The sequence below is a fragment of the Cyprinodon tularosa genome, unplaced genomic scaffold (genome assembly GCF_016077235.1).
Source record: "Cyprinodon tularosa strain WSP-4 unplaced genomic scaffold, ASM1607723v1 ctg303, whole genome shotgun sequence".
NCBI classification, from domain to species: domain Eukaryota; kingdom Metazoa; phylum Chordata; class Actinopteri; order Cyprinodontiformes; family Cyprinodontidae; genus Cyprinodon; species Cyprinodon tularosa.
In genome coordinates this window covers 32,806-60,714 of record NW_024039012.1, presented here as the reverse complement: position 1 = coordinate 60,714, position 27,909 = coordinate 32,806, and the positions used below count along the sequence as shown (strand labels likewise).

The window sequence follows — 27,909 nt, the reverse complement described above, 5'->3', positions numbered from 1 at the left end:
TGCTGCAGATGATAAGACCCACAGGATGGCAAGACTGGCCTTATCAACCCTGTGCAAACCAGAGGACCTTTGCTATCACTGGACCAACTGGCAGACGAAAAAACTCAGTATATCTCCCCTCTGCTCCCGCCTGGCTCCTCCATCTACTTTCAGCAGGTGCTGTTCTCATTATATTAATACACATGCAGAAATAACAACAACTTTGCATATGTTTCACTCCTGCGTGCTGTAATACATGAAGAGAGATTTTTGGCAAGCATTGCAGTGCAGCAAAAATTAAGAGCAACTGTTTATTTAAAATGGAAGAAGTCTGTTAACGCTGCAGAGGGGGGCTAATTTCAATACAATGGCAGTGTGTTCTAACATGGTGGTAATAGGAAATCCACTGTTGAAATTAGCATTGATTATTTTTATGAACGAGAATAAAAACAATTAAATACTCAAAATGAAGAGAGGAAAGTTGCAATATGTTTTTGCTGAAAGATCACAAAAGATCCAGACTGGATGGATTTCAGCAACACAAACCTGCAGAACTATCTGTTGCAGGTTCTTTGGTTTAAGATCTCCAGTTTGAGTAGAAGAGTTTTATAAGGATCTGTAAGAGTTTTTACCTCATTACAGATTTCTTGATTTATTTATTTTTTTAAGTTATTTTGTTTTGGATTACCCTACTACTTTTAATATTAGAAGAACATAACCTAAGAGTGAAACTTCCTCATATAATTTAAGGGGGGGAAAGCTAACACTTTGGCAAAAAGTAATTTTCCCTTTATGAATTAACTGTGAATTCAATCACACCAATGCCTTATGACAGCCTCATATGTGAATAAACAAATCCCTGCTATAGAACCAACACAACTTGCCACACTCAAAGAATTTAACGAAGGGACTAAAAACAAAGGCATTGGGTAGTCTAAACGGGGGTAAATGCTGTTCCAGAGTCTTTGGAGAGTCTAGTAAACCACAGTAAGCAAAAATTATTACTCCTCCCTTAGTGACCAACCTAACAGGCATTTCTCAAATAGTAATTAATTGACTCAACCAGGAGGTCACAATAGAGCCGAGAACAAAATCTGGAGGTCTGCAGGCCTAACTTGCATAAACAAGTCTGATGAAGAACCTGAACTAAAATAGTGTTTAGCAAAACTTAGAGGAAATCACTGAAATCAGGGGTTTTCTGTAATGTTCAGAAAATGTTCAGTAAGACTTCTGCACCCTTTGACAGATATGTTGGTTCACTGTTCAAGGGCAGGGTCTAAATTTGTCTGGGGCAGTTATTTTTTTAATTTTTTTTTTAAACAAAAACATATTTATTTTTATTTTACTAAAATAGCCTATTATTTATTGCTTTTTATTTATTTGTACTTATTATAATTTTCTTTAAAGCTATAGTGTGTAATAATTACAGGGATATACAGTCAGAAATGTAATATATTATACATAACTATGTTATTTTATCATCATCTACGAGCTCAGCCTCTTAACCTTAATATTTGTGTTGCCTTAGAATTCGTTATTTATAATTACATAGGAGCGGGTCTCGCAGCCATGGAGGCAGACATCTTTGCGCTACAGCAGCGCAGAGCCAACAAACTAGCGATTGCGAGATACTATCTGTAAAATTATCTATGTAAACAAACCTCATCACTTGCGAAGGTAGGTGATGCGGACGTCGTGGAAGACATTTTGTCCCGTAACGCTCGCCGTACTGTTGGGGGGGAGAAGCGGTGGGGGGGAGATGTTCATGTTGCTGCAGTCTGCAGTCTGACCGCTAGATGTCGCTAAAAGTTACACACTGTAGCTTTAACGTAGGGGGTATGTAAACTCTAAAGCACAGCTGTACACGTTTCACTAGAACAGCATGTTCTTCTATCTTTCTCATTTTGTAGAGTTGCTTAAAGTTATGGGGCTCTGTATCAAATATTAGAGAAACACTGACCACCTTAAAATAAAAAATAAAACATGAATCAAAAGACTCAATTTATCATCACGCTTTTCCCTCATTTTGTTGAAGAGGTCTCAGTAGTCATGAAGGATCCCAAATATCCTCGAATGCATAATTTATTTTGGCAGAGCTTTGTTTTTCTTTCCTTCCCACCTCTGTGAAGTGACCCTGTCAGTTCTGCTATCCTTCCTCCCTGTGTGTTTACACCTCACATATTGTCAAAAGGCTCCTGGCCCTGCAGGGTGTGTTTGTCCAGAGGGTTATTGTTCCAACATTCATTTCCCTTTTGACCTTTCCTAATTACTGAGTAGGTAAAGCAGCCAGACATTTTAAACCAGATCATTTTCCTTCCCTCTGTTGCACTGAGAGGTCCAACCTTGCCTCTTGGGTTAACAAACAACAGAATAACAATAAAGATTTCTGCAGTGAATGTTTATTTTTTATTTTTGTTGGATGGATGAATCATAGTACATGTTTGAAATTTATTTATTCTGATTGGTACATTTGCAGGAGGTGGGACACCAAGAAGCGACATCTTTATGGTTGCAGGTTCACTGCTGCTTCAGCTCTGGACAGTTGCTATACTGGTCATTTGGCTGGAAAAAAAAACAACAACAAAAGAATTAATGAAAAATGCAAAGAAGGGAGCAAAAGGATTTCTGACCTGCAGCTAATTGACTGGGTCAATCACATTATCCCACATTTAGCCTATGCCTGCAACAATCTATGAAGACAGAGTTTCCCTACCTCTTCAGGAAAGTACAACAAATGCTAATTCTGCTCACACCTACATACCTATGAGAATTAGGTTTTTCTCTGTTAACATGGATCAGAAGCAAGTAGCAGTAAAGCATGCAGGTAAAGAATGATATACGTATGTCTATTAGTGACAACCGACCACATCAGGGGCTTGTACATCTCAAAGAGGCAGATTTATTAAGCAGCTCCGAGCAGCACCTTTAGTGCTCCTTTAGGCCTTTCCTCCCTTCTGCTGTCAGAATCAACAATACTACTGTGTCGTAACCTTATCTAATAACTACTGTGAATTAACCCTGTACAATAAGAGCCTATATATTTCTTTTTTTTTGCCTGATTACACACCAAAAATGCTTATTAAGACAAAATATTTGGAGCTACAAGCAAAAAAAAAAACTGTCTCTGTGAAGTGAAAATTAGTAACTGGAAAATGGGAGTTCCTGGAAGTAACCAAATTTGAAAATCATAATAAATTCCCAAAGTCAAAAGCTTAAAATTATAATCTGCTTTACAGTTTCCATATTAGTGACATTTATAGGTATTTGGCTAGAGATTGGTTAGAGATGATTTCCATCTTTCTGATTTTGTCAACTAAGCCAAAATGAAATATTCTCAAATGCAACATCCTTGGCGTTATATGCTTTTCCACTTACTGCAGAGCTTGTTGTCACAGGCGCCAGAACAGTCACCGCAAGAGGGTCCTGACTTGTAGGGATTAGTATACTGATAGTTTCCTCTGCAATGCAGGCCAAAGCATCAAATATTAAACACAGCAGAAGAATCTAACTCTTGGTATCATCTCCACCTCCCTTAACCTGACTGTGTGTCCATTTTATCATTCAAGTAAAACAATTTGTATTTCATTTAAGAAAGACAATTAGAGAGTAGGATCCAATTTAAAAAAGACAGAAATCTGTATTAAATTGCTTACGGTGGGCAGTAGTGGCAAACATAGAAGTACTTGTATTTGGAGTTGGGGCAGTAGGCCATAGCACAGCCTACCTGGTTGGACTTAGCCCAAACAACCTGTCCACCAAGAAGAAATGAAAAGCTGTTTAGCACTACCTTTTTAAAGCCGACAGTGATCAGGTTGTGTTTGAAGACAACTTTACCTGTGTATAGTGTCCCACCACGCCTCCATTAGTGGATCCGACACCATAACGATAGTCCTTCACCTCATTGTACCAGGTCTGGATGGCGTTAGACCAGGTGTTTTTGGAGCTGGACATGTAGAGATTCTCCCCACAACCGCTGGCTGCAAAACACAATTTCTACTCAACCAAGCAAAATTGTTGTTCCCTTCTCCAATGTACTTTCATAATCTATTTGTGCTTTTTTCCCTTGATTTCAAAAGGCTGAAATATGACATGGGTTTGATCTGGTGTAATACTTTTCTGTAAAATATGAGCCCTTTTCAGGATTTTAGGCTTATAAAACTACTACTCTCTGACTTAAATGTCTCAGCCACATTGTTTAATGACAGTACATTAAGATTTTATAATTATACAATAAGGTTACATCTCTTTTTGACAAAGGAAAAACAATAGCATTACAAAGGGGAAATATGATTTAAAAAACTGTTTCTTCTGTAAATATAGATATAAAAAAACTAAAAAAAATGTATTTTCATTTACCGGTATTAACTCTAAAGCCTTAAAGGAATAGTACACCCAAAACATGATTAGCCTTCATTTTCTACTCACCCCCATGCTGAACAAAACTCTGGAGTACTTTTTTGATATCTCAAATGCATCTGGAGATCTGGGAGGCTTCTTGCTGTCTGCTGACATTCAAATAATGGAGGTCTATGGTGCCCGAGACAGAAAGGTCCACAAAAGTCCACAAAAACGTGTCAATATTCCTCCATACTGTTCGTCCAATGTAATCCAAGTGTCCTGAGTGGGTAGCATCCAGAATTTACTCGAAACGAAGTCATTTAGAATGTTTTAGAGCCTAAACAGTAGTGTATAGGATTTCCTAATAGCGCCCCCATGCGCGCTCACGATTCTACGGAAGCCGGCAGACCAAACCGGAAGAAAGTGCGCATTCAGCGTCTGCTCTGCCGATAATGCAAGCGTAGAAGAAGAAATGTGCCGTTTACCTGTGCAAAGAAAGAAACAACGAAAGAAAAATGTCTGAGGACTTCAGTGTTGAGGAAGAGCATGAGTTCTTTGCCGAGCTGAATGCGCTGGTTTGGTCTGCCGGCTTCCGTAGCGTCGTGAGCGCGCATGGGGGCGCTATTAGGAAATCCTATACACTACTGTTTAGGCTCTAAAACGTTCTAAATGACTTCGTTTCGAGTAAATTATGGACGCTACCCACTCAGGACACTTGGAATACATTGGACGAGCAGTATGGAGGAATATTGACACGTTTTTGTGGACTTTTGTGGACCTTTCTGTCTCGGGCACCATAGACCTCCATTATTTGAATGTCAGCAGACAGCAAGAAGCCTCCCAGATCTCCAGATGCATTTGAGATATCAAAAAAGTACTCCAGAGTTTTGTTCAGCATGGGGGTGAGTAGAAAATGAAGGCTAATCATGTTTTGGGTGTACTATTCCTTTAAGTTGCTTGTATTTTTTATATCTATTAAAGGAAACAAGGTCTCATTTGACTAGTTAAAGAGGCATTATGGAGTTTTGTAACACTGCAACACTTTTCTGCTCTTTCTTGTACGTCATGCTGGTCTTGGCAAATTGTTTTTTTTGTACCTTTTTCACCTCTGCTATTGGTGTCTGTGTCATGATTTTGGCACTGATGGCTGACTTTATTGCTCATTTCATTCAAGTGTCTAGCTCTGTCTTGTTTCTCATCACTGCTCATCTGATCCATCTGATCCTGCTTCTATTTGATTCGCTTGGTCCCAGCCATCAGTGCCACATTATTCTTCAGCCTTTGGTGTAGAGAGTTTTCCAGCATTGCTATAGTGCCTGATCCTGATCCGTTTCTGTATTTAGACCTTTGAGCCTGCCTACCCCTGTCTGATCTGTTTGCCTGGCCTGTCTTCTGTGAATGGAACCTGGATCTGCCTCTAGACTTGGATTATCCTGCCTTCCTTCATCAGGATGGATCTGATCTCCTGTCAACTCTGCAGCCTTACAGCATCTGGAACTCTCTGGTAGAGTCCACTGCATCTTGTCAGCTGACCGGCTTGAATAATCTTCGTTCTCTGGGCACGACCTCAACTGTCAAACCAGGTTAGTGACTCACAAATTCATAATCATCCTCCGTCAGATTATCATAGTTACTGACCTGTGTTTCTCAGCGATAGATGTTCCTGTCTCAGACGCTGCCACTGCAGATCCATTCCGTCATTGTTTGAATAAATGTCTTAAGTATTCCACTGTCTGTCTTGCCTGAATTCTGGGTCTGGGTTGAGCTAAACGGTTGCTTCTGAGTATCCACAAAATCTATCTTGAATATAACACTTCAGTTGTTTGCTAAGTCGGACCCATTTAACATGGACGCGTTTTACAATACATCCGCCAAACAGTGCGGGAACCTCTGAGTCGTAGTAAATTGAGAAAAATAGGTGATCTATTGAGGTGTCAGTCTGATAATAAAACAATGTTTTAGTAGTAAAGGGTCAAATGAAAAGGCTCTATTAAAAATATTTTTCAGTAAAAACATACATTTATTCTCTTTAAGGCTTTACATATCCTCAACAAATAAAAATTTTCTATAAATTTCATATATCTGAAAGTCTTGGATGTAAAAAAAAAAAAAAGAAAAAAGAATGATCTTACTGCTAATCTCTCTGGAGCTTGAAGAACTGTGTTGCATGGAGCAGGTAGCTGCCCATGCCTGAGCATTGGCTGCAGCCTCTTTGTTCCAGCTCTGTATGGAGGAGAGGAAAGTGAATGGCAAAAGATATTTTATTAAAACAGTAATAAAAGCAAAGCTAGCATGGATAACCAGTTCTACAACTGTTGTTGATTCTCACATTAATGATATAATAATCAGGTTATCTGTTTTGCAGTTCAAACTGTAAATCTAATGTATTTGCAAATAAATGCACTCATTGGTATTTATTTTGATTATTAATACTAAACACATAAAACTGATGATGATGATATGTGTCAAGCAAAGCTCATTTAATATTTTTTTGTTAAAATTATCTATAAAATTGTAAATGGGATGTTTATATGACATCTGATGCTTGGGTTTCCCCTTGTGATACATCCCTGGGTAACTGCCACATGGGAACATAGAAATCCTCACCAGTGATTATAGAAATGTTCATTATTTTAGAAATTTCAGAGGGTTAACTCAGTAGTGTGAATTTGCCTTTTTTCTGTGTGGGAAAATGAGTAAAAACAATGCATTAAACACTGTGAGCTGATAGTAATATCTGAAGAATTCAACACTTGAAAACAATAATTTTCTTTACTCTTTCAAATTTTCCTACCATTTTCATCATGTTGCTGGCAGTAGGATTGACCCCCCTCCTCAGCGTGTTATGCTTGTTTACGATCTCGGTCTGCTCTGCTGAAGTCGCCCGAATGGCACCTAAAACATGCACACACAAAAAAAACCCAAAAACTAAACAACACTGTAATATTTCAAAGAATATCACCTTAATAATAGAAGTAATACTCACCCGCTTTCTAGGAATCGTTTTTTTTTTACAGGCAAGAGAGAAAAATAAACAATTATTCTTTTTAGGGTTAATGAAGAAGTTGCTAATAGAATATGAATACCCTAATTCCCTTACCTCAGAGGGCTGATCATCTGCCAAGGTGCCAGACACCTGAAGGGCAGCAGCAAGGCCAAGGATGCAGAGAAGGTAAAGACGACACATGGCGTTGGTTAATTCTAAGACAAAGCTGGGGACCTGCAGGTGGGACATTTATAGGTGCAAATTCAAGACCATTCCAGTTTTTAAGACAACAACCAAAGATTAGATAACACCACACCTGTGAAATACCCGTGGTGATAACGAGGTGGACTTTGATATTGAGGAGTAACAAAAAAAAAATGTATGACATTCAAACACAACACTAATAACCTCCTTGGGTTTATTTCTATCCTTAAACATTCTGGATTTAATCAGTAGTCAATGTCTAAGAGGCAGGGTGCACCCTAGAATGTTAGCATAGGTCAAAATACTGTTTAAAGTTCTTGGATTTGCTCCTAGACAAATTTTGAAGCAGATATTTTTAGTCTGAATTTATATTTATAAACTGTCCTGAACTTCAGATGCTTTTTTGTTCATATTGGCAGAAAACTGTGCAGTTTATGCTAAACCAAGGTCACAAATTAAGATGCATTAGAGAAACAGGGAAGAAAAACCTGCAAAGATCTAAATAGCATTTAAAAGAATTGAAGGAATTTCTACCCATTACTGGTGACAACAATGTCTATTTTTTAACATCAGGATGAGAAGTAGGGTTGTAAGATAGAAGCTTTGCCACAGACCTGGCTCAAATCACCCAATACGGTCTCAGAGATTGTGTCCTGGTCTGAAATAATCCAATTAGAACTGTTAAGCCACAATTTCCTGAAGATATTTGACTTCGACAAACTTTATTGTCATTTTGTATACACCGAATTATACAAAACGAAATTTCGTTGTGTACAGCTCTCAAGACATTTCCATTTCTTAAAGTGCAGCAGTGACCAAATGTAAACATAAGACTTTGATATGCTTTACATTTTTTTTTTCTTCCAAAATTCATCGTTTTTTTTTGTTGTTTTTTTTGTTTTTTCAACATTCAGCAATCTGATGGCAGTGGAATCTGCAGTTTTGGAATCTGCTGGACCTGCAGCTGTCATACTCCTAGGCCTGGGTGCAGGCCGATTTTCCTTTTTTTCCTCTCTGCAGGGCTGGAATGGCAGGTTTTCTTCATCAAGCTGATTCCCACCTTTCTTAAGGAGCTGGAACCAGGAGGAGGGCGTCAGTTCGTTAATGCTCCAGCGTGGTACAACTGATCCTTTACCAAGTCTTGCTTCACAGCCTAGCCAAAACATAACCCTGTACTCTCTTGCTCCTTCTCTTAGAACCCGGGATCCCAAGCCTGAAACCACTCCAGAGACTTCTTTGCTCTCTGGACACCTGTCAGAGACTTATCAGACAGCCTCAAGGAACCAGAGAGGCTACGGACCTCTAAACTATTAAAGTCCTCCTGCCTGAGCTCGCCTGCCTGTCCACCTTCAGACACTACCATCAGATCTCACTCACCGGACCTGCACCATTCGCCTGGACCACTGGTCACCATCCTCCCAAGACAGACACCAAGCCGCGCTCTCTGTGAGTCACATACATCCCTCCCTTTTTAACCAGCAGCGAACTGTTGCTCACCTGTCTCCCAACTCTTCCAGCAGTATCCAGAAAACCCTGCCTGCTGGAATTTCACTCTGTACAGCCTCAAACCTTCAATAAAACCCTTTAACTGATTCTTGCCTCCGTGATTGCTCTTATTCAGAGACTGAAAAGCTAAACATGACAGCATCGGATGCTTGGAAGCCTCTTCCCAAAGGGTAGCAAGGAGAGCAGGGATGTGAGGGATCATTTATAATGTTACAGGCTCGGGACATGCAGCACTGGGATCAGGGGGCAGATTTACCATTAGGCAATAATAGGAAGTTGCCTAGAGCCCCCAGTTCCTGGGAGCCCCATAAAACTCTGTTTACATGTATGGTTAATACAACTATTTTTTATTTGTGTAATTATGCCAAAAGTGGAGAAGTCTTTGCATTTGGAAAATTTTATGTAAAGCATCCCAACGCTGGATTCTGCACTTAACATATCCCCCAGTCAGGCTTAGTTTCCTTTTAGAAACTAAGCCTCCGGCGTCGAGGTGCTAACGTCTCTGTTAAACACTTTAAAAAACTCTGAAAATGGAATACGAAAGGTGGATTCTTGATTCTCGGAGTACACAGAGTGAAGCGAAAAGACTACAACTGTGTAAACAGGCCCAGTTTCCGTTTCCGGTGGCAGGGGAATATTGACTATTCCAACAGAACTCAATGGGATTTACAAAATGCTAAATAAAACCCTACAGGAACGTTTTTTCTTTACGAAACTTTTTTTGGAACGTCATTGAACAGCGCTGACGACCCGGTGAGTAGCATATTTAAAAAAAAGAACGTTTAAGGTTGTTTTAAGGACATTATCGGACATGCACAATGGAAGCCATTCTGAAGCAGCCAGGGGGTGATTCTGCATGAGCCAAAAAGCAGAGACAGGACCAATTGTCAAAATTTGGTGTCGATCATTCGATTTCATCCTGGACACTACAGAAAATGGGCTAAAAGTGTTAAAAACCGGAATTCTCCTTTAAATAAAAAATTTCACTTCATGCAGATATATTAATATATTTGAATCCCTTGCCCTGTTTTTTTATTTCATGCTTCTTTGGCCCCCTGTCACATTTGGTCTAGAACCGCCACTGTGCATCTAGTAAAAACTTGTCCAGTAATTCCCACATACAAGGCTGAACGCTCCATGTGCTCATTCTGTTGATCTGCTCCCCTCCTGTGATAAACACTTGTAGGTGCACCCTGAGCTGCGCATGCGCAAAGATTCGCAGACCTCATCGCAGGTTGGAGGATCAGCATCATCCTCCATCCAAACACGCACAGAGGAAGGGAAACCTTAGGTCTGTTTTATTTATCTCTGCCCTCCTCTGGCTGCTGCCGCTGCTGCTGTAGCCGCGGTGTCAGACATCAACACGGAGGGAGCAGAAGCCATAAGATGAAGAAACGCTATGTGGACGCGAACAGGCTCCGGAAAACGAGACGACTGAAAATCACGGAGAAGCTGTCTGAGAGGTAGCCGAGCGGCTGCTGCTTTTGTTGTGGCGCTCAGTCTCCCGTCTTTGTGTGATTTTTTTTTTCGGCCGTCGTCATCCTGTCCGCTCACCTGGTCTGCCGCTGATCTTGTTTTACCATCCGCTGGTCGCATCTTTTCTTTCTAAAAAAAAAAAAGCAGCGAGAAGCTGATTTACCTCCAGCCTCTGCAGCTGAATAAAAAAACCCCAACAAAAACAAGGAAAATATTGTTATTCCAGCCTAGACTGTTTGCAGACAGGCGGAAAGCAGCAGAGTTTATGTCGGCCTGCTGTTCTCCTTACTGTTTCCACACCATATCTCATTTATCTATTTATTTAATGGTCAAGAATAACATCTTTACCATATTGCTTCCATTGATCATTTGTGCATCTATCGCTGTATTTGGCTGAAGTTTGATATTAGCAATACTTTTATATGGATTCCAGAAAAGGATAGATGATAAAACAACATATTTTTCCACTTTATATATATATATATATATATATATATATATATATATATATATATATATATATATATTTGGAATAATTTTTTTAAGTCTAATAAAAAAGAGGTAAATAAAAAATATGTCTAGTTCATAAATAACAATATTAACCGTATCTTATAGTATAATCAAGTCATTCTTTTAAAATACAGCAATGCAAAGTTGAAGTGATTGAGATTCTTTAAAATATTTAACATACAAAAAAAAGTAGAAAAAAAAATACAGTCCATGATTTAAATACCATACTTAACAGGAGACATTAGAGTGGAATAGAATAAAAGAGAGGGCAATTTTTTGTTTAAATATGAACTTTAGACAGAAAAATTATGCTAAGTTATAAAAAAAAAGGAAGCAGATGTTAAACACAGTGTTAGTGAAGTCAGAGTATAAACATTAATGTGAATAAACGGGTTAGAATACTTGCAAATTACATGCTGTAGAGTTATCTCCAAACGTGGTATTGTGTGCATAAATCTCTAATTTTCTTTACTCAAAATTGGAAAAAACTGATTCAAATAACATGTTGTTGATTTATGTGTTTATGGACCAAAAATAAAAGAGTGAGGATTTTTAGTTTTGATGTTTTTGTCATGAAGGTTTTTTAAGAAAAATTATATTTTTAGGCATTTGACTTGCTGATCACAGACAAAATTAAAATAAGCTAATTCTAACATGTTGTACGTAAATACAAGCTAGCCATCTAAACTAAATACATATAAGCTGTTTAAGATTCAAAATTAAAAAGTGAAATTTTGTGAGTTTATGTTGTGAAAAAAAAAAAACGTGTATGTTTCTGATACTTTAAACCATGTTGGTCAGTTTAAAAAGAGACATTATGTAGAGTAGCAGAAGGATGCTGTGGTGCTCCCTCTCTCCTCCAGATGAGATACTGCCATGGCAACCAAACAAAGAAGGGGTGATGTGATGGCAGTCAATGGATGAGCAGAACAAAGGAAGGAAAGCACCGCTTGTGTTTAGCTGCCTAATAAAACTGATCATGGGGACAGTCGTTGTTCTTGTTGCCTCTACTTAAAGGAATGGACTTCATTGTTGAGATGCAGCTGCTCTGTTTTACTTTTAGATCTTTTATATATCCAGGCTTGTGCTTTTTGTTTGCATGAAAGACTGTGACTTAAGCTTGGAATTCCATGAACAGAAAGAAGATGATTGTTTGTTTTCTTGGTGCCATATTTATTCACTTCTAAATATTTTTTTGGTATATATAAATATGTAGGCTACATGTATGCAGTATATAGGAAAATGTAGATTTTTATGAGTTTTAAATGTTTTTGCAGTGCGTACACCTTCCTGAAGTTTATGGTGATGTGGACGCTGGTGCTGCTGGCAGACTTCATCCTTGAATTCAGATTGGAGTATTTGTGGCCATGCTGGCTGTTCTTTGGGAGTGTGTACACCACTTTTCACTGCCATGGCCTGGTGAGGACTCCTGCTGTGTGCTCTCATAATCTGTATTGCAGCCCCAATAATAAAAACCAAGGCTGCTCCTGTGCAAAGAAAACGAGGCACAATGGCCTTTATTCTGTATTATTTGTTGGTTTTGTTTCATGCGATGAACTTAACTCACTTTTTTCCTGTTTAATTTCAGGTTATTTGTGTTGTTTTTGTTTGCGCTGCCTTCACCCTGGACATCTTTTGTTTAATTTTTGTTCCTTTGCATTGGCTGTTTTTTGTGGCGAGCACCTACGTATTATTCAATTATATATGGCACACAGGTGAGAACCTTCTTTCTCTATAACCTGAAAGCAAAAACTTTTATGTTGCCTTATTACCCAGCATCTGATTGAAACAATAGATTCTCTCAGAAAATAAAAATGTACGATCTGCCACTAATGCATCCATCCATCTACCAATCTGTGTGTCCACCCTTCCATTATTTCATCCATCCATTTGTCTATTCATCCATCCACCCATCCATTCTTATATCCATCGATCCATCCATCCAATAATCCATCCTTTTGTCTATCCATCCATTCAACCAACTATCCATCAGTCCACACACCCATTCATCTATCCATTCACCCAACCAACCATCCATCCATCCGTCCTTCCATATATCCATCCATCCTTCCATGCATCCTTCCATCCATCCAATCAACCAACCATCCAACCAAGCATCCATCCAACCAACCAACCATCCAACCAACCAACAATCCAACCAAGCATCCATCCAACCAAATATCCGTCCATCCATCCATCCTTCCATGCGTCCTTCCATCCCTCCATGCATCCATCCAATCAACCAACCAAGCATCCATCCAACCAAACATCCATCCATCCATCCGTCCTTCCATATATCCATCCATCCTTCCATGCATCCTTCCATCCATCCATCCAATCAACCAACCATCCAACCAAGCATCCATCCAACCAACCAACCATCCAACCAAGCATCCATCCAACCAACCAACAATCCAACCAAGCATCCATCCAACCAAATATCCGTCTATCGATCCATCCTTCCATGCGTCCTTCCATCCCTCCATGCATCCATCCAATCAACCAACCATCCAACCAAGCATCCATCCAACCAAACATCCGTCCATCCATCCATCCATCCATCCGTCCTTCCATATATCCATCCATCCTTCCATGGATCCTTCCATCCATCCAATCAACCAACCATCCAACCAAGCATCCATCCAACCAACCAACCATCCAACCAAGCATCCATCCAACCAATCAACAATCCAACCAAGCATCCATCCAACCAAATATCCGTCCATCCATCCATCCTTCCATGCGTCCTTCCATCCCTCCATGCATCCATCCAATCAACCAACCATCCAACCAAGCATCCATCCAACCAAACATCCGTCCATCCATCCATCCATCCATCCATCCATCCATCCATCCATCCATCCATCCATCCATCCATCCATCCATCCATCCATCCATCCTATATATTCATAACTAAGGTCTTTTTATATCCCATAAATTTATGGGATATAAATTTTTATATCCCATAAATCCCATATATTTATTGGGTTTAACTGCAGCAAATCTTTAAACCCAGGCTGTCACAATATATTTAGAAATTTCCTTTGCTGAAATAAATCCTGTTCCTTTACTGTATAATCATCTCAGTCAGTCTGGCTGCTGAGTGTTTGCTTGTTTTCCAGATTGACATCTCTCCTCTTAAACCCAACATCATTTCCTAAAACACATTCTAAATGAAAAACAGAAAAAAATGCCCAATCTCACCTCAGTTAATCCAAAAGAGATGTCATGTTTTCTTACTCTTGTTTCATTTTATATTTGCATCATAGAGCTGCTACTTTTATTCATACAGTGCCTTTAAATAGGTTTCTGAACCCCTCCAGTAAATCCTGTTTTTCTTCCTAGAGAAGGGCATCTGTATATCAACGGTGTCCCTGTGGATTCTGCTCATCTACACAGAGGCTTCGCTTCGGCTTAAAGATCTCAATACATCTCATCCCAACCTGTCTCATCTTTTTGCAGCACATTGGTATGCTTTTTTTTATTAAAAATGTACCCTCCAGATAACGCAGCACCCTCTACACTTATTTGCCATTCAGTTAAAAATGTGTAAATAGCCTTAAGAAAACTTCAAAACATCATATACTGCAGTAGGATAATCACACACTGCAAAGCTGTACTTTTAATTTATTAATTAGTTTTTTCTTCTTTTATTACATCAATTGTGTATATAGATATCTAGTTTATACAACTATCTCTCCTATGCTCTCTTCTCTTTAGCTCACATCACAGGTTTTCTAATAGTTCTAAGTCTCGGGGCTTGGATGGAAGAGAGTGGATTTTATACTCGGTGAATCATTTCAATGTTGCTTTGACTACTTAACAAAAGATCCAAAGTGATCTGGCTGAGACCAAAAACATCTTTTCTATTTTACTGATGATATTTAAAAGAGTTGATGATGTCATGGACCTTGAAAAGAAATCAGCACACATTTGGATCTTGGTATGTGCTACCCTATTTGCCTTTTTTTTTTTCTAAGCCACCTTTTTCCCAAATTTAAGCCACCTCCTATGAAAGCACACATGGCCTGTTATCTTCGCAGATCGAATGCATTGTTGCCTGTATTTATTGCATAATAATGCAATCATCCACTTTCAATCAATCAAAACTTGGAGTTAAACTCTTGTTAGCATTTAGCCAACTATTCTAACTTAGATTTGTTATGGTACAACAGAAAATTAATTTCCAGACATACATCACAAGATAAACAGAACAGTTGGCTTATAGAAACTGTCTAGTGGTTATGAATGGAGATGTGGTTTCTCCAAAATATGCAGTTAAACATAGATGTATTCATGCAAATTTATCAATTTAAATTAAAAGGATTGTAATTGAAACACAAAATTGATCTCTGGTGGGTGGGAGAGCAGAGGGGGAGGTCGCCCCCTTGTGGCTCAGTTGTTGCCATCTCAGTGAACCCCTCTTGGGTTTAACCAACCTCAGGAACAAATTGAATAGCAGCAGACTCCACGAGAAACCACACCAGCTTACTCTGCCATGTTTGTTTTGGTTAGCTTGTGGGTTCTGCAGCTTTGATCATAGATGTATGTCCCACCTTGAATCATAAATACTGGACTTAAACGATTTAAGCTGGAGTGGTAGAGTTGGGTTCTTGCCTGTTTGTAAACCTATAAATACAGTGAGAATTCAAGGTTAATTTTCAATGATCAGGAAAAAAAGTACACGGTCAGAAGTTCTCCTTCCCATCACCTTCCAGAGATTCACAAATATATTTAAGTCATGACTCTGGCTGGATTGCTGGAAAAAAATCTCTCGTCTTTTTTTTTTATTTGGAATATTTAGGTAAATTGACTTTGTCTCCTGTTTAAACCCCAGTGATGACAACAATTGTGAGGCTCTGTCTCTTTCATTATTTAAAACCCATTAAATTAGAATAAATAAAACAAGCTTTATTTGTTTTTATTATTATTAGATATTTTGCATTGTAGTATAGCTTTTAATTATTGTTTCTGCACCATTTGAACAAGGGTTAATAAAGGTGGAAGTGTGACAGCAGCTGTGAAGAACACACAGTTGTTGTCAAAGTAGACATTTTTTTATTAGGACTTAACCAAGTTGTATCTTTATACTAAATTCAAAGTTGTGTTCTTCTAACTGCATTTTCCTCCTCTTTCTACTTTCAGCATTGGCTATCCAGTTGTTTATTTGGGGTTTGATGCCACCTGCTATTTCACAAACATTTTCAAGCTGCGCATACAGAAAGCCGTCCAGAGTGAGAATGACTTCCACATGCACCTCCTTCAGCGCTCGCTCCCGCCAGGCCTGCAGGTTTACTCCAAGGCCGGCACAGATGGCAGCAGCAGCGGTAAGACCAGGCACCTGCAGCAGCAGCTCAGTAATGCTGCATGGCCAGCTTTGGAACCAGCTGGTTTTTGACATTTCATCTACTTTTCTCTTGCCTTATTGCTCTAAAAAATGTCTTAAACGTATGGTGGAGGATGCACAAGCCCATTTCTCCTTGTGCACGCTCTGTTTAAAAGTTGCTGTTTGCATCGCTAATACAACCCTACTTTCCAAAAGAAGATTTGCAAATTTTCCACCATGTCAGACTCACCACCGGTAAGGGAAAATAGGGACGAGCACGTAAGACGGCCTTATGTAAACATATTTCCAGAATGATTGACAATTAGGAGGACCACTTATTTATATGTTCCACCCAGAAAAAGAAAATCCTCCACTATACCTTTAGGGTTACATTCTTTGGTTTCTAAAGCTGGTTTTCTGTTGATTCCTTTGCACTATGCAATCAGCTGGGTTTCCTTAGATTATTTAACTTTTAACCAGTGTGTCTGTATTAATTTAAAAAACTGTCTCTATAAATAGACTTGAAATGAGGCAATTTACATTTAGATTTGTTGTAAATTGGCACGATATATACTAAATTAAATGAATGTGAATTATGTTTTTTTTTACAATAAAGGATAAAGTGTGCTTTAATAGTTATGATTTATCTATTTGGTTGACAGATACAGCTGTATCACCAGATATCTACCTTCTGACTTTCATTTATTAGATATTTTGGTTCTTATGTAAGACTAAATTCAGTACCTCCTTTAAACGAAATCATATTAATATCGCTTATAATTCTATTCAGAAATGAGAAAATAATATAAACTCCAAGTCATCACCAAGACCAGTGCAAAGTGTCAGCTGAAGTGATGAAAAGCCCATTATTGATGATCTATAAAGCAGTGGAGACATATGTCTCTCATTCTTAAAATTAACGAATGGGTCTGGTTTGATTCCTGCCAGGAGAAATATCTTTGCGTGGCTGAAATGATCCAAGTTTAAAGCCCGGTCCAAAGGATTTGAACACCTGTGGGATAAATTGGAGCAGAAAATGTGACCCAGGCCTTGTCATCTAACAAACCCCAAAATCTCCCCTTCTTGGAGAACTGTTAAAAATGTCCTCCTAATCTTCCTTAATTACTTTTCTGCTTCATTTATCAACGAGTTTCACTTAGTTGACTCCATTATCAGAGGATAATTAGCAGACAAAGAGCTGTTTGTAGATGTGTCATCAAAATATTCCCTCATCTTTATCTCTTCCACAAGAATCTTAACTTTTTAAAGGTTGTGTGCAATAAACAGTTAGATATGATGGTTTCATTTCCCATCATTTATGATTAGTTTCTTGATGTGTCTTCAGTGACACAAAAGTCATTATAGAAATGTTTTTACAGGCTGGAGATTGTAATAAATATATTACTTTGGGTGTGAAATCAGAGAATGTTTGTTTGTTTTTCTCCCTGTTGTTTTGCAGGCTCTAAGTGGAAGATCAAGCCCGAGCCCGGTCAGTATCACTATCAGAACGGTGCCATTCTGGCCCATGACGATGCACACAGCTCGGACTGCCTGCAGATCCGCAGCGAGGAGCAGGCAGCCGAGAAGTCATCACAGGAGGTGAGGTCAGCCGAAACGAGCCAACGACCATCCTCATCATCATCTAAAAATGCTGTGGCTGAGTCTAAAGATCAGCTTCACAGCGGGGAAAGAGGATCAGAGTCATCCGTAACCCCAGAAAATCTACCTCAAGAGGATCAGGGAAGCAAAGCCACTCGAGCTGCCAAGAGCTCCTCCCCAAAAGCCCGCAGAGGCTGCACAAACACTCCCTCACCTCCTGCTGGGAGGGCTGAGAAGAAACAGAGAACAAACTCAAAAACAATCAGCCCCAACAGGGACGCAGCAGACAAGAGCGCCCCAGTGACTCAGAATTACCATGCTGAACAAATAACCAAGTAAGTTATTGGTTCTTTACATCAGACTGAGCATAATTGGTGCTGAATGTCTTTCTGTTTTGTATTAGACTTGAAGCAGAACTGCGGAGGCTGAAGGGCGAGCTGCAGACGAGCAGGCAGAGTGAACAAGAGCTACGAAGCCACATCTGTAACCTGACAAACAGCGAGAGGAGCCTGAGGCCAGAAGTTTCCCTCCTCAGACAGTCCAACATGCTACTGCAGAGCAAGTGAGTGATCCAGTTAACCCACTGGGAGAGTTGTATTCTAGCTCTGTGTGTGCCTGTTTAAACCAAATATCATCCATCAATACCAGATACAGAAGAAAGGGCATAAGGGTTCCAAAACATCAATCACTGAACGAACAGATTTTTAACAGATCTGGTCTATTGAATGTTTGATGCTTTGGTTGGAACAAGATTAAACTGAGGGTAAAAATCAAGAAAATTTACAAAATGTTCTTGCACAAAGATATCAGACATAAGTGAACCAGGCATGTAGCAATCAAACAGAGAGCCTAGGAACGGAAGAGAAATAAACTGAGCAAAGGAAGAGTAGCTGATCAGGTGGAATGAGGAGCTGCTGAGGCAAAAAAAAGCCAAGCAGCTGAAGGTGGAGGACTAATTAACTACACCAGAGCTGCAAAGAAACCTGGAGAAATATCTGAAACGAAATACTCTAAATATTAAAGAACACTAAAACTAGGAAACCAAACAGAAAAAAGCTGCACTGATTTGGAATAGTCACATGAATAAGAGAAATAAACTAATATGGTAAAACGCACGGAGCACAATTAGAATGTTATAAACAAGAAAATGCTGAAATCATAGAAAATCCAAATCCCTGCAGATCATTATCATTTATGAATATTTAAATACATACAAAATTATCAGTCATTTTTATATGTAGTATTAAATGTTTTACCAGTCTGCAACAGCTCAATGTCAATGAGAACGTCAATGCATTGAAACACTACACCAGTGCCACTCTCAGCAGTGGTTTAAATCACCAGCTTTAAATCACTCCTATTATTAGATTAGATTGTGCTTGTTCTTAAAAATGAGTTAGTGAGCATCTTTTGATTATATTAGAATGGATACCCAGAGATACCCACAACTTAATACAATTTTCTGTTATATATTTTTTTCTTCCTTTAAGCAAATATGATTACAGTAGATAACCGCATTTTTTATAGCTCTTCTTTAGGAGTTGTGTAAATAACTTCTTGTTAGCCTAGATATGATTGACTTTAGGCACATTTTGCTGTCCTCAAAAATCTGGAACAGTGTGGAATTTCATTTTATAAGGTTTTTTTGGTTCCTTTTAATTGAGATCAGGAGGGAAAATTGGTGGTTTTTATTTATTCCATTCTTTAAAGATTGGAATTTGATTCCCTGATAAGTGAGGCACTTTTTCTATTGATTATTTCAGTGCTATCCTTTGTCTTAATACATTATGTAATACAATTTTTTTTATTTAACTTATTCTTTTTTAATTTGCTAACTGAAAACCCAAAGAAATATACACAATCATTCAAAATGCTAACAAAAGGACAGCTTCTAGCTTTTTTTCAGTCCCCAGAGCTGTTTTTATTTGAAACAGACTGGTTTAACATAAACTGTCATCTCTTTATTTTTTCTTGTTTTTTGCTGTCAGTTTAATTTAATTTGAACTATTTTACATTACACAATTTAATACATTGCCTTGTTTTATGTCAGGAAAGACATCTGTTGTAGATTCTGTGGCTACTTTCTATATAAACCCCCCCTTTTGATAATACGTTTCCAATTGTGCCTTCAGGATTCTGTGCTTGACTAAAACCAAGCAGAGGGACAAACAAACCACGGCGGTGCTGGAGAAAAAGACCAGAGCCGAAGCAGAGGGCAGACTCGCTGCTGAAAGGCAGCTGGCTGAGCTTCAGGCTCAGAAACTGGAGGAGGCAGCGAACGCTGCACGGACCCTAACAAACAGGTAAATCTCTCCTGCTGGGCCTTTCATTCTTCAGAACTGAGTGGGTGCCTTTAAATCCCAACCATAGCCAATGGGGGTTAAAAGAGGAAGTTAAAGCCTTTCTTATGGACTTATATGACCTTTTTTTGTTTTGAAAACAAAATCAGGTATCTTCAAAAATCCTCTTGCAGCCTTAAAAGCTTAGGGAAAGGTATACTTAACAACTGTGAAACATTTGTTTAGCTCACAGAGCAGCACTGATAGCTTATCACTGTTAGCTGCAATTCACTGCTGCAGTCTGGTCATAATAACCACTAAGGGCTCTACTGCCATGTGTTTGCTTTCTTTCAATATTAAGATAAACTTAATATAAATATGATATCAATGACAAAATGTGTTACATTTTAAATGAAAGCATAACTGAGGTGATTCTGTTTGAGTCTAGTGGGCTGTCTGATGTCACTGTAGTGGACTTATGAGTTAAACCTGGGTAACCTCAGGCTCCTCTCTATTTTTAATCCTTCACTGATTCTCAGAAGGTTGAGGCTGCCTTTATTGCAGCAGGCCTTGATAACAGCAATACCCTGAATGCAGGCATCAGTCATGCTTCATTATATCGCCTTCATCTTATCCAGAATCCTGCTGCTGAGACAATATTAGCCCTGTTCTTGGCTCCCTGCAGCTGAGGATTGCTTTTGAAATTAGTTTTCAGGTTTAAGGCCCTCTGTAGGCTGGTCACAGCTCACATTATGCAACTTTTAAAGTATTTTATCATTAGGATCAGCAGATGATTCCCTCCAACTCCTTTAATTGAGAACAAAGGCAAAGAGGGTTTTTTGGCTGCACACAGCTCCATATCACATATTCTCCAAATCAGAGTAGCTCTCTAACTCATTGCAGTAGGCTGGTCATTTGAAGTATTTATTGGTGCTGTGTAATTTAAAACTAATGCTAGCCTACAATGTAGATGATTTAAAAAAAAAATCTGCTTCATAAACACCTTTCTGATTTATAAGATAATTACAAATAAATAAATTTTTTGTTGCAGCTGCATGATATCAATGACAAAGCTGTTAGAAATCCCCCCTTCGGTTTAGTTTTTTACTGAATTGAAATGATAAACAAGAACTCCAATACTTTAAATATAACTGAAGCTTTTTTTATTATTATTTGTACATGTTTTGTACAAGTTTTAAAATGGAACAAAGTTATATTAAGAAGACAATCAGAACTGTGACCTGCTTATTTTACATTAGATATAATTGGATTGAAAAATTTTAACTTTATTTTATATAAACCAAAATTAGAAATAATTGGTACGGTCCAATATTCTTTTTTCTGTTAGGAAGTAACAAAACTGTTAAATATCCAAGGTTCACATTTAATTGTTACCTATTTTTAACTTTCATTTTCTAAATTTAATAATAACATCCTTCTCTAGCAAGAGAAGAGATTTGTTTGTTTTTATTGTTATAATTATAATTCTACATATGATAATTAAAAGCTTATTCTAAATGGCTCTATGGGTTACTAGCTAAAGATCTGTATGTTTTTTAGTGCAGTAGTAAAATTTCACATAAAATGTTAAATAAGAAAAATAAAACTTGACTTTCATTATATCTACCTGGTGGATGTTAAAAAATCTGAGATTACAAATTGAATCTCTACAATATTGTTAACATTTGAAAACAGCAACTTTTAGCAACTTTCAGTATAAGTATATTTCATCTGAAATATACCAACCTATGATGTTGACTTTAATTATAAGCTGCCAACTGTGATTAAATTAGGATTAGTAAAACATGGCTGAGGGTTAAAAGTATAGTGGAGGATTTTTGCAAATTTTTTAAAAGACCTGCTCTCCACACTTAAAAAAAAAAAAAATGCACATGGGCGTGCAGGTAGAGCACTGGTTAGCACGCACGACCCATGTACGAAGGCATTAGTCCTCGCTGCGGCCGACTCGGGTTCAAATCCAACCTGTGGTCCTTTGCCTTTAGTCTCCCCCCCTCTCTCATACCCCCTTTCCTGTCAGCCTACTGTCAAAAAAAAAGAGCCAGTAGTGCCTTAAAAAACGAAAAAACGAATGCACATGCAGAACCCTGTACCCGCTCCTGAGAGGGAGCGCCTATTAAAGACGTGCAAAATCATGCAAAAGCCCATTTCAACTCGTGCACGCTCTGTTTAAAAGTTGTTGTTTGCAACCCTCATACAAGCTTACTTTCCAAAAGAAGATTTGCAATTTTTCCACTATGGCAGAATCACAACCAGTAAGTGAAAATGGGGACGAGCACATAGGACGGCCTTACGTAAACATATCAGCAGAATGAATGACAATTAGGAGGACAACTTATTGTGATGATCCACCTGGAAAAAGAACATCCTTCACTATACCTTTAAGAGTTTGAATTCACATAGAGACACATCACTCCTAGCTACTCTTTAAAATGGGAAAGACAACAGAACAACCCTATCTAATAAGACAGATTTGTCAGATCTTCCTAAATTAGGTAAGAGGGACAGAAAAAAGCCTCTGCTGAATTTTGTCAATACTTGGAGAAAAAAAGGAGAAGCCTAGTCTATCTTTCTAATACCATCATAAAATAAAAACCTTCAAAGCTCACCATTAGAAAGCTGCAGCAAAGGCTGGTGTCTGTGGGTCATCAAGTCTCCATAAATATAGTTTAAGGCTTTTCTGAACAGTTTTCACTAGAGACATCCATAATGTAGCCGTAGCCACCATCCTTAATTTTTAAAAACTTTCAGCCATATATGTTGAAGTATTTTAAGTTGCCAAATTGATTATATTATACACAGTTTCAACCACAATTATTTCATGCTATTTCATGCTATGTCACATCTGATCCCAAAAAAATGTAGCAGGTTATCCAAAACACAAATCACACACTTTGATTTTTAAGCTTTTGTTCTTAAGGAACAGATCAGCTGCATCATGATTGTTACTTCAGGTAGAGTTAGTAGCTCATCTGCTGTAATGACCCCTGAAATTGGAAAGTTATGCCTACACATCCATGCATGTTTATAAAGAAAGCGTTGACTTTTCAAGGAAATATTTTTGCAGCACAAAAGACCCTAATCTGTACATTAGGATTATAATATTGCACCAAAGAGATGAAATTAGTTACAGTATCTTTTAAACTCAAATTTAGCTTTACACTTTTGCTTCTGTCTGCAGTTTTTTCTTCGTCTTCTTTATTGAAAACCCTAGAAAGAAAAGGCAACTGTTGTGTTTCTGTCTGTGTGAACTGATCTTCTGATAATCCTGCTCCTTTCTTCCCAATCCAAGCTGCTAATCTCTTCATCTCCTACACCAGGCAGGAACACTGTGAAACCCAAATGTTGAGGAAAAGAGTTAAAGATCTAGAAACAGAGTACAAACAACTGCAGCTGGAGTATCAAGTGAAAGAGAGCCGTGTGGTAGATCTAGAGAGAGATATCGAGGTATTTTTTTCCTCTGTTTGGGAATGAACTGTGATTTTAAGTGTCTGTGAGTCTCAAATGGTCGTGTGCCTCGTCGTTCTGAGTTTGCTCATGAACCGGTTTTTGCTTTTCAAGTGTTTCTCTTTTTTTGTGTGTGTAGAATTTGTTTAGCAAAGTGAATGATTTTCATCCAAGATTTTTTGGTGTGTTTAATTTGATCTGCAGTCCACATATTTCAATTTCTCATTACATCAGTGAGCAGTACGTATAACTGAATGGACGTTTGGTGTGCACGTTGTTGTTGTGTTGAGATTTGATCTCGTGTTATTGAACATACACTTCACTGTGCATGCTGAGATCAAAGTAAGGTCTGTTAAGAAATCATTGTGTGCATCTTTAAAAGGTCTCTGTTTGAACTATGCTTAAATTTAAAGTCAGCTTGTTATTTTCTTAACAAGAAAGAAAGAGGGAGGGAGGGAGAAAATTAAGAAACCAAAGCACTGACTCCCTCTGGTGGGCCAAAACTGAGAAACTAGTGTTGTCTATTTATTTTCTGTTATCCCTTTTGTTTTCAGGCGCTGGCGAAGTACCGCTGTGTTGAGAAGGAGACAGACATGCTGCTCTCCACGTTATCAGCCATGCAGGAGAAAGCACAACATCTGGAGTACAACCTGAGTGCAGAGACACGCATCAAGCTGGACCTCTTTTCTGCTTTGGGAGACGCACGCAGACAGCTGGAAATCGCTCAAGGTTTCCTAAGCTTTGTTCCATTCTTTAAAACAGACTTACAGTTGTCATTGAGTCTAATTGGATTTGTTTTCAGGAAGCAGAATGAGAGCTTTGACTGTGTATTCATCCTTAAATCTTATTATAAAACAGAAGAAAATCCACCAAAACAAGACAATAAGAAATACTCCGACATCTCTAACGTGTCTTTAAAAGTCTATATGTCTTTTCTATTGTATATTCATATATTAAAATTTTTCTTGCAGCTAATGTAAACTTTGGGAAGGTGAATTGGGAAGAAACAATCAAAAATCAGAAAATTTGTGTCTATTTATGTTTCATCCACAGCTTTGCTTTGTCATTTCAACATAAAACTAAAACAAGAGCAAACAAAATAAACTCTGGTTGCTAACTTGTCAAAGAATTATATACCGGGTAATCATTTATTAAAACAGTAGAAGCAAAATGAATAAAAAATTGAAATTCCTTTATTTTCTGTTTTGCCACCATTTTTGACTAGAGGTTAGAGTGAAGCTCTAATTGCAGTGTTAAGCCATACTTGATCTTTGTTAACTATAAGCTTACTTGACCATTCAGTAGCAATGATACCACCTTAAGAATCTGCATCATTATGTTTGAAAAGCACTCGGAAAAACTCCCAGTTCTGCTCTGTCTGCGGCCAGCTGTATGCACAATCTGGAGGTGTGTATATCAACATAGGAAGCTTTCATTTATCACAACCCACTTCATTACCAGAGAACATTTATTTTAATTAATAGAAGCAACCAAACAAATGTACATTCATTTGAGCTGCATAATTTCTAGTGTTGTTGACCTCTTACAGATGTGTACACTTGGAGAAAATGGGAGTTAGTTGTTTATCTTAGACCGCTTGTTTTACTTTATCAGGGGGATATACTGTTCCATCTCCCTAGCGTTTAAAAGTAGCTCAACGGTGGTTAAGTAAATTGAATTTAATAATGAGTTGAACCTGCTGTTCATTTGGGTTTTCCCTCCAGCCTTTTGCGGGATTGGGTCTGTTTTCACAACAATTATAACTTTATTTTGAAGTGTAGCTTGGAGAACATAGTAGTACACACTCATCATACACATAGTTTGAAGGTGCTAGATTCTCTGCAATCCTATTCCAGATCATGCCAGGTAACCTGAGTCTGTCACAACTCACCCTAGAAGACCCACTGATAGCGTCTGCAGAGACCATCCTCATTTGGACTCGTTTTTAAAGCGGTGGCTTAGTCTTACTCATGAGTAAAGAGGATCAAATCAAACCACCAGCTGTTTGACCATTATGCACTGTTACTTGTCTGGATTAATGGGAATATAAGATAATAACACATTTATAGATCCAATATCATACATCTACACAGCTTCTAATAAATAATAATTATCATACCCCTGAAGTTAAATATAAATCTGATCTGATAAGTTTTGATCACTTCCCTTGGAAACTTTGCTACTTCTGTAGAATAAATTCTAGGAATTAAAGTGTTACCTGCTGCAGCATGGGAAGTCATCGTGCAGCAACACCCACATGAGTCATGCAGCCAAACTGCAGCAATTAGTGTTTTTATGTGTTGCAATTAGATTGATAAAAAATGATACAGCAGAAATGTGGGTGCCTTTATGGTTATTATCTCATCATATCTGTGCCGTCTCCTTCCAGATGTTGACCCTGTCTTCATATTTTGTCCTTTCTTGGCAGGTAAGGTGAAGAAACAGGACAGGGAGATCCGTGAAATGAAGCAGAAGATTGCAGAGGTGATGGCGGTGAGCCCTGGGGTGTCCTATGTGGCTCCGCGGCCCCAGGTGCCTCAGTATCTCACCAAACTACTCAACTCTGAGCGCTACATGCTGAATCCACGAGCGCTGATGTACCAGTGTTTGAAAAAATAACCAAGAACAAAGTGGATCCTTGATGCATTGTCACTAAGCCTTCCTCACCAGGACCAGAAGAGTTGTTTTATTGTTTTGTTGTTTAATTTCATGCAGAGCTAAAACAACACGGTGAAGACCCTGCTTCCAGTTCCCAGTGGAAACAGTTTAAAGCCTCCACAAGTCCAATGCCTTCTACTGCACTGTTGGTGCTAACTTCATGTTATTTAATACAGTTCCTATTTTCCTCCCACATTAGAGAGTTTCTCTTAAAAAAGCGAGGTATTTTATATGCAGAGCTGCTTAAGGCAGTATTTTACTCATCTTCATTAAATTAGAAAAGCACAACGGTGTTGCTTTTTCAGGCTTGGTAGATGAACAAACTTTAGGTCTGTCGTTTGATGCGGATGAAATGACAACAAAGGAGTAAAATACCCAAAAGGAAGTAAATGTTTCAGAAAGACAGATGCCAATATTGTCATCTGTGGTTGAAATATATATAATGATTTGCCAATTTATTGAAATAATGAAAGGATCAAACCAAATAGAAAGAAAAAAAAGCCTCCACAATTAATGCCACCCCTAATATTAATGTTTAAAAAAAAAACAACTTGAAGTTTTAGGAAAGGACCTGAAAGATCTGGGGCACTGACCTACCAGAGAGGTTTCAAAATGGGTTTCTTTCAGGGTTTTTAACTCAACCTGACTGGAGACTTTATGGAACTTTCTATGATTTACAAAAGGTTGCAAGGAAAATCCCAGAAAGTAATCAATAAGCTCCAAGAATGAGTCCCTCTACGGGGCATTCCTGGACCCTAATGGGTACTTTTGTCTTTGGGTTCTAGCTTGTGTGTATATTTGGATCATTTTTATATTCTTGTGCTTTGCATTCATTTTAGCTATTATTTTTATTATGCTCCCTCTATGTTCTTTCTGCTATACTTTCTGAGAAAGTATATGCTTTATTATCTAGGGTCATCGGATTGCATCTCTGCTACACAAATGTATGATGAGATCATTACTTAATCCCTTTCTGTGCCATACAGGTGCTCCAGCAGCGCCCATGAAGACTTTCTCTCATCGGCTTGGTGAATTCCTGTAGTGGCTACAGCTGCAGTGCCGTTCAGCCAGTTTTCTTGTTACTCATTTTACATTTCGAGCACTTATAGACGAGGCACGGGGCATTAATGTAGGCTCTAGCTGTTCAATTGATTAATCAGGTATAAAAAAAAAAAAAAGATTACTCCCCAGAAATAGTGACCTATTGTCTCTCGACACCAAAGGAAACAGTTCATCATAAATGATAGCCATACGCCAAACAAAATAGACCTATGGTTGAACTAAGATGACAGGATAAGAAGAGTAAGAAAGCTTTATCAGAAAGAAAGAAAAACTGGAAGACATCTGCCGTACTTCACTGCCATTTTTTTCCAGTTTTACTCATTTTATAACTATGGGAAACATTAAGTCGTCTAAAATTAATTAAAACTTCCTAAGCCATCTAAATTACTCCAATAAAGTGTAGATATTTTTACAAAACACTACAGTGAAAGTTATTTTCTTGAATTCCAGGGGGTACCAATGATCACTTTTTTTTCACCCCACTGAATACATACTACCGCAATTAATAGTCCAGTTTTTCC

General features: G+C 38.3%; 2 protein-coding genes and 1 long non-coding RNA gene across 3 annotated transcripts; 2 read left to right on the top strand and 1 right to left on the bottom strand.

Annotated features, from left to right (window-relative positions):
- Positions 1 to 13: 13 nt before the first annotated feature.
- Positions 14 to 9,099, top strand: LOC119787841. The gene is made up of 4 exons (XR_005281383.1): positions 14 to 156; positions 5,768 to 5,900; positions 8,422 to 8,624; positions 8,704 to 9,099. It is a non-coding gene; the product is annotated as an uncharacterized LOC119787841 (long non-coding RNA).
- Positions 2,363 to 10,624, bottom strand: LOC119787840 (cysteine-rich venom protein TEL1-like). The gene is made up of 9 exons (XM_038291881.1): positions 10,568 to 10,624; positions 7,418 to 7,537; positions 7,304 to 7,310; positions 7,112 to 7,212; positions 6,450 to 6,540; positions 3,814 to 3,956; positions 3,633 to 3,727; positions 3,355 to 3,437; positions 2,363 to 2,541 (listed from the first exon to the last, which is right to left on the bottom strand). The coding sequence occupies exons 1-9, from the start codon at positions 10,607 to 10,609 to the stop codon at positions 2,534 to 2,536; spliced, it is 690 nt and encodes a 229-aa protein (XP_038147809.1). The 5' UTR covers positions 10,610 to 10,624; the 3' UTR covers positions 2,363 to 2,533.
- On the top strand, positions 10,214 to 27,494 carry si:dkey-12h9.6 (macoilin-1). The gene is made up of 11 exons (XM_038291879.1): positions 10,214 to 10,476; positions 12,277 to 12,418; positions 12,588 to 12,714; positions 14,345 to 14,468; positions 16,145 to 16,326; positions 17,785 to 18,259; positions 18,328 to 18,486; positions 20,057 to 20,227; positions 23,542 to 23,668; positions 24,223 to 24,397; positions 26,097 to 27,494. The coding sequence occupies exons 1-11, from the start codon at positions 10,400 to 10,402 to the stop codon at positions 26,285 to 26,287; spliced, it is 1,950 nt and encodes a 649-aa protein (XP_038147807.1). The 5' UTR covers positions 10,214 to 10,399; the 3' UTR covers positions 26,288 to 27,494.
- The last annotated feature ends 415 nt before the right edge of the window (positions 27,495 to 27,909 follow it).

Excerpts from the sequence above, each read along its gene's own strand:
- si:dkey-12h9.6 (XM_038291879.1), top strand. The coding sequence starts at position 10,400 with ATGAAGAAACGCTATGTGGACGCGAACAGGCTCCGGAAAACGAGACGA. Across the intron at positions 10,477-12,276 it reads ACGGAGAAGCTGTCTGAGAG|TGCGTACACCTTCCTGAAGT; the intron begins GTAGCCGAGCGG and ends ATGTTTTTGCAG. Across the intron at positions 18,260-18,327 it reads CATGCTGAACAAATAACCAA|ACTTGAAGCAGAACTGCGGA; the intron begins GTAAGTTATTGG and ends GTTTTGTATTAG.
- LOC119787840 (XM_038291881.1), bottom strand. The coding sequence starts at position 10,609 with ATGCGACCAGCGGATGGTAAAACAAGATCAGCGGCAGACCAG. Across the intron at positions 6,541-7,111 it reads CCAGCAACATGATGAAAATG|AGCTGGAACAAAGAGGCTGC; the intron begins GTAGGAAAATTT and ends TCCTCCATACAG. Across the intron at positions 3,957-6,449 it reads AAGCTCCAGAGAGATTAGCA|CCAGCGGTTGTGGGGAGAAT; the intron begins GTAAGATCATTC and ends TGTGTTTTGCAG.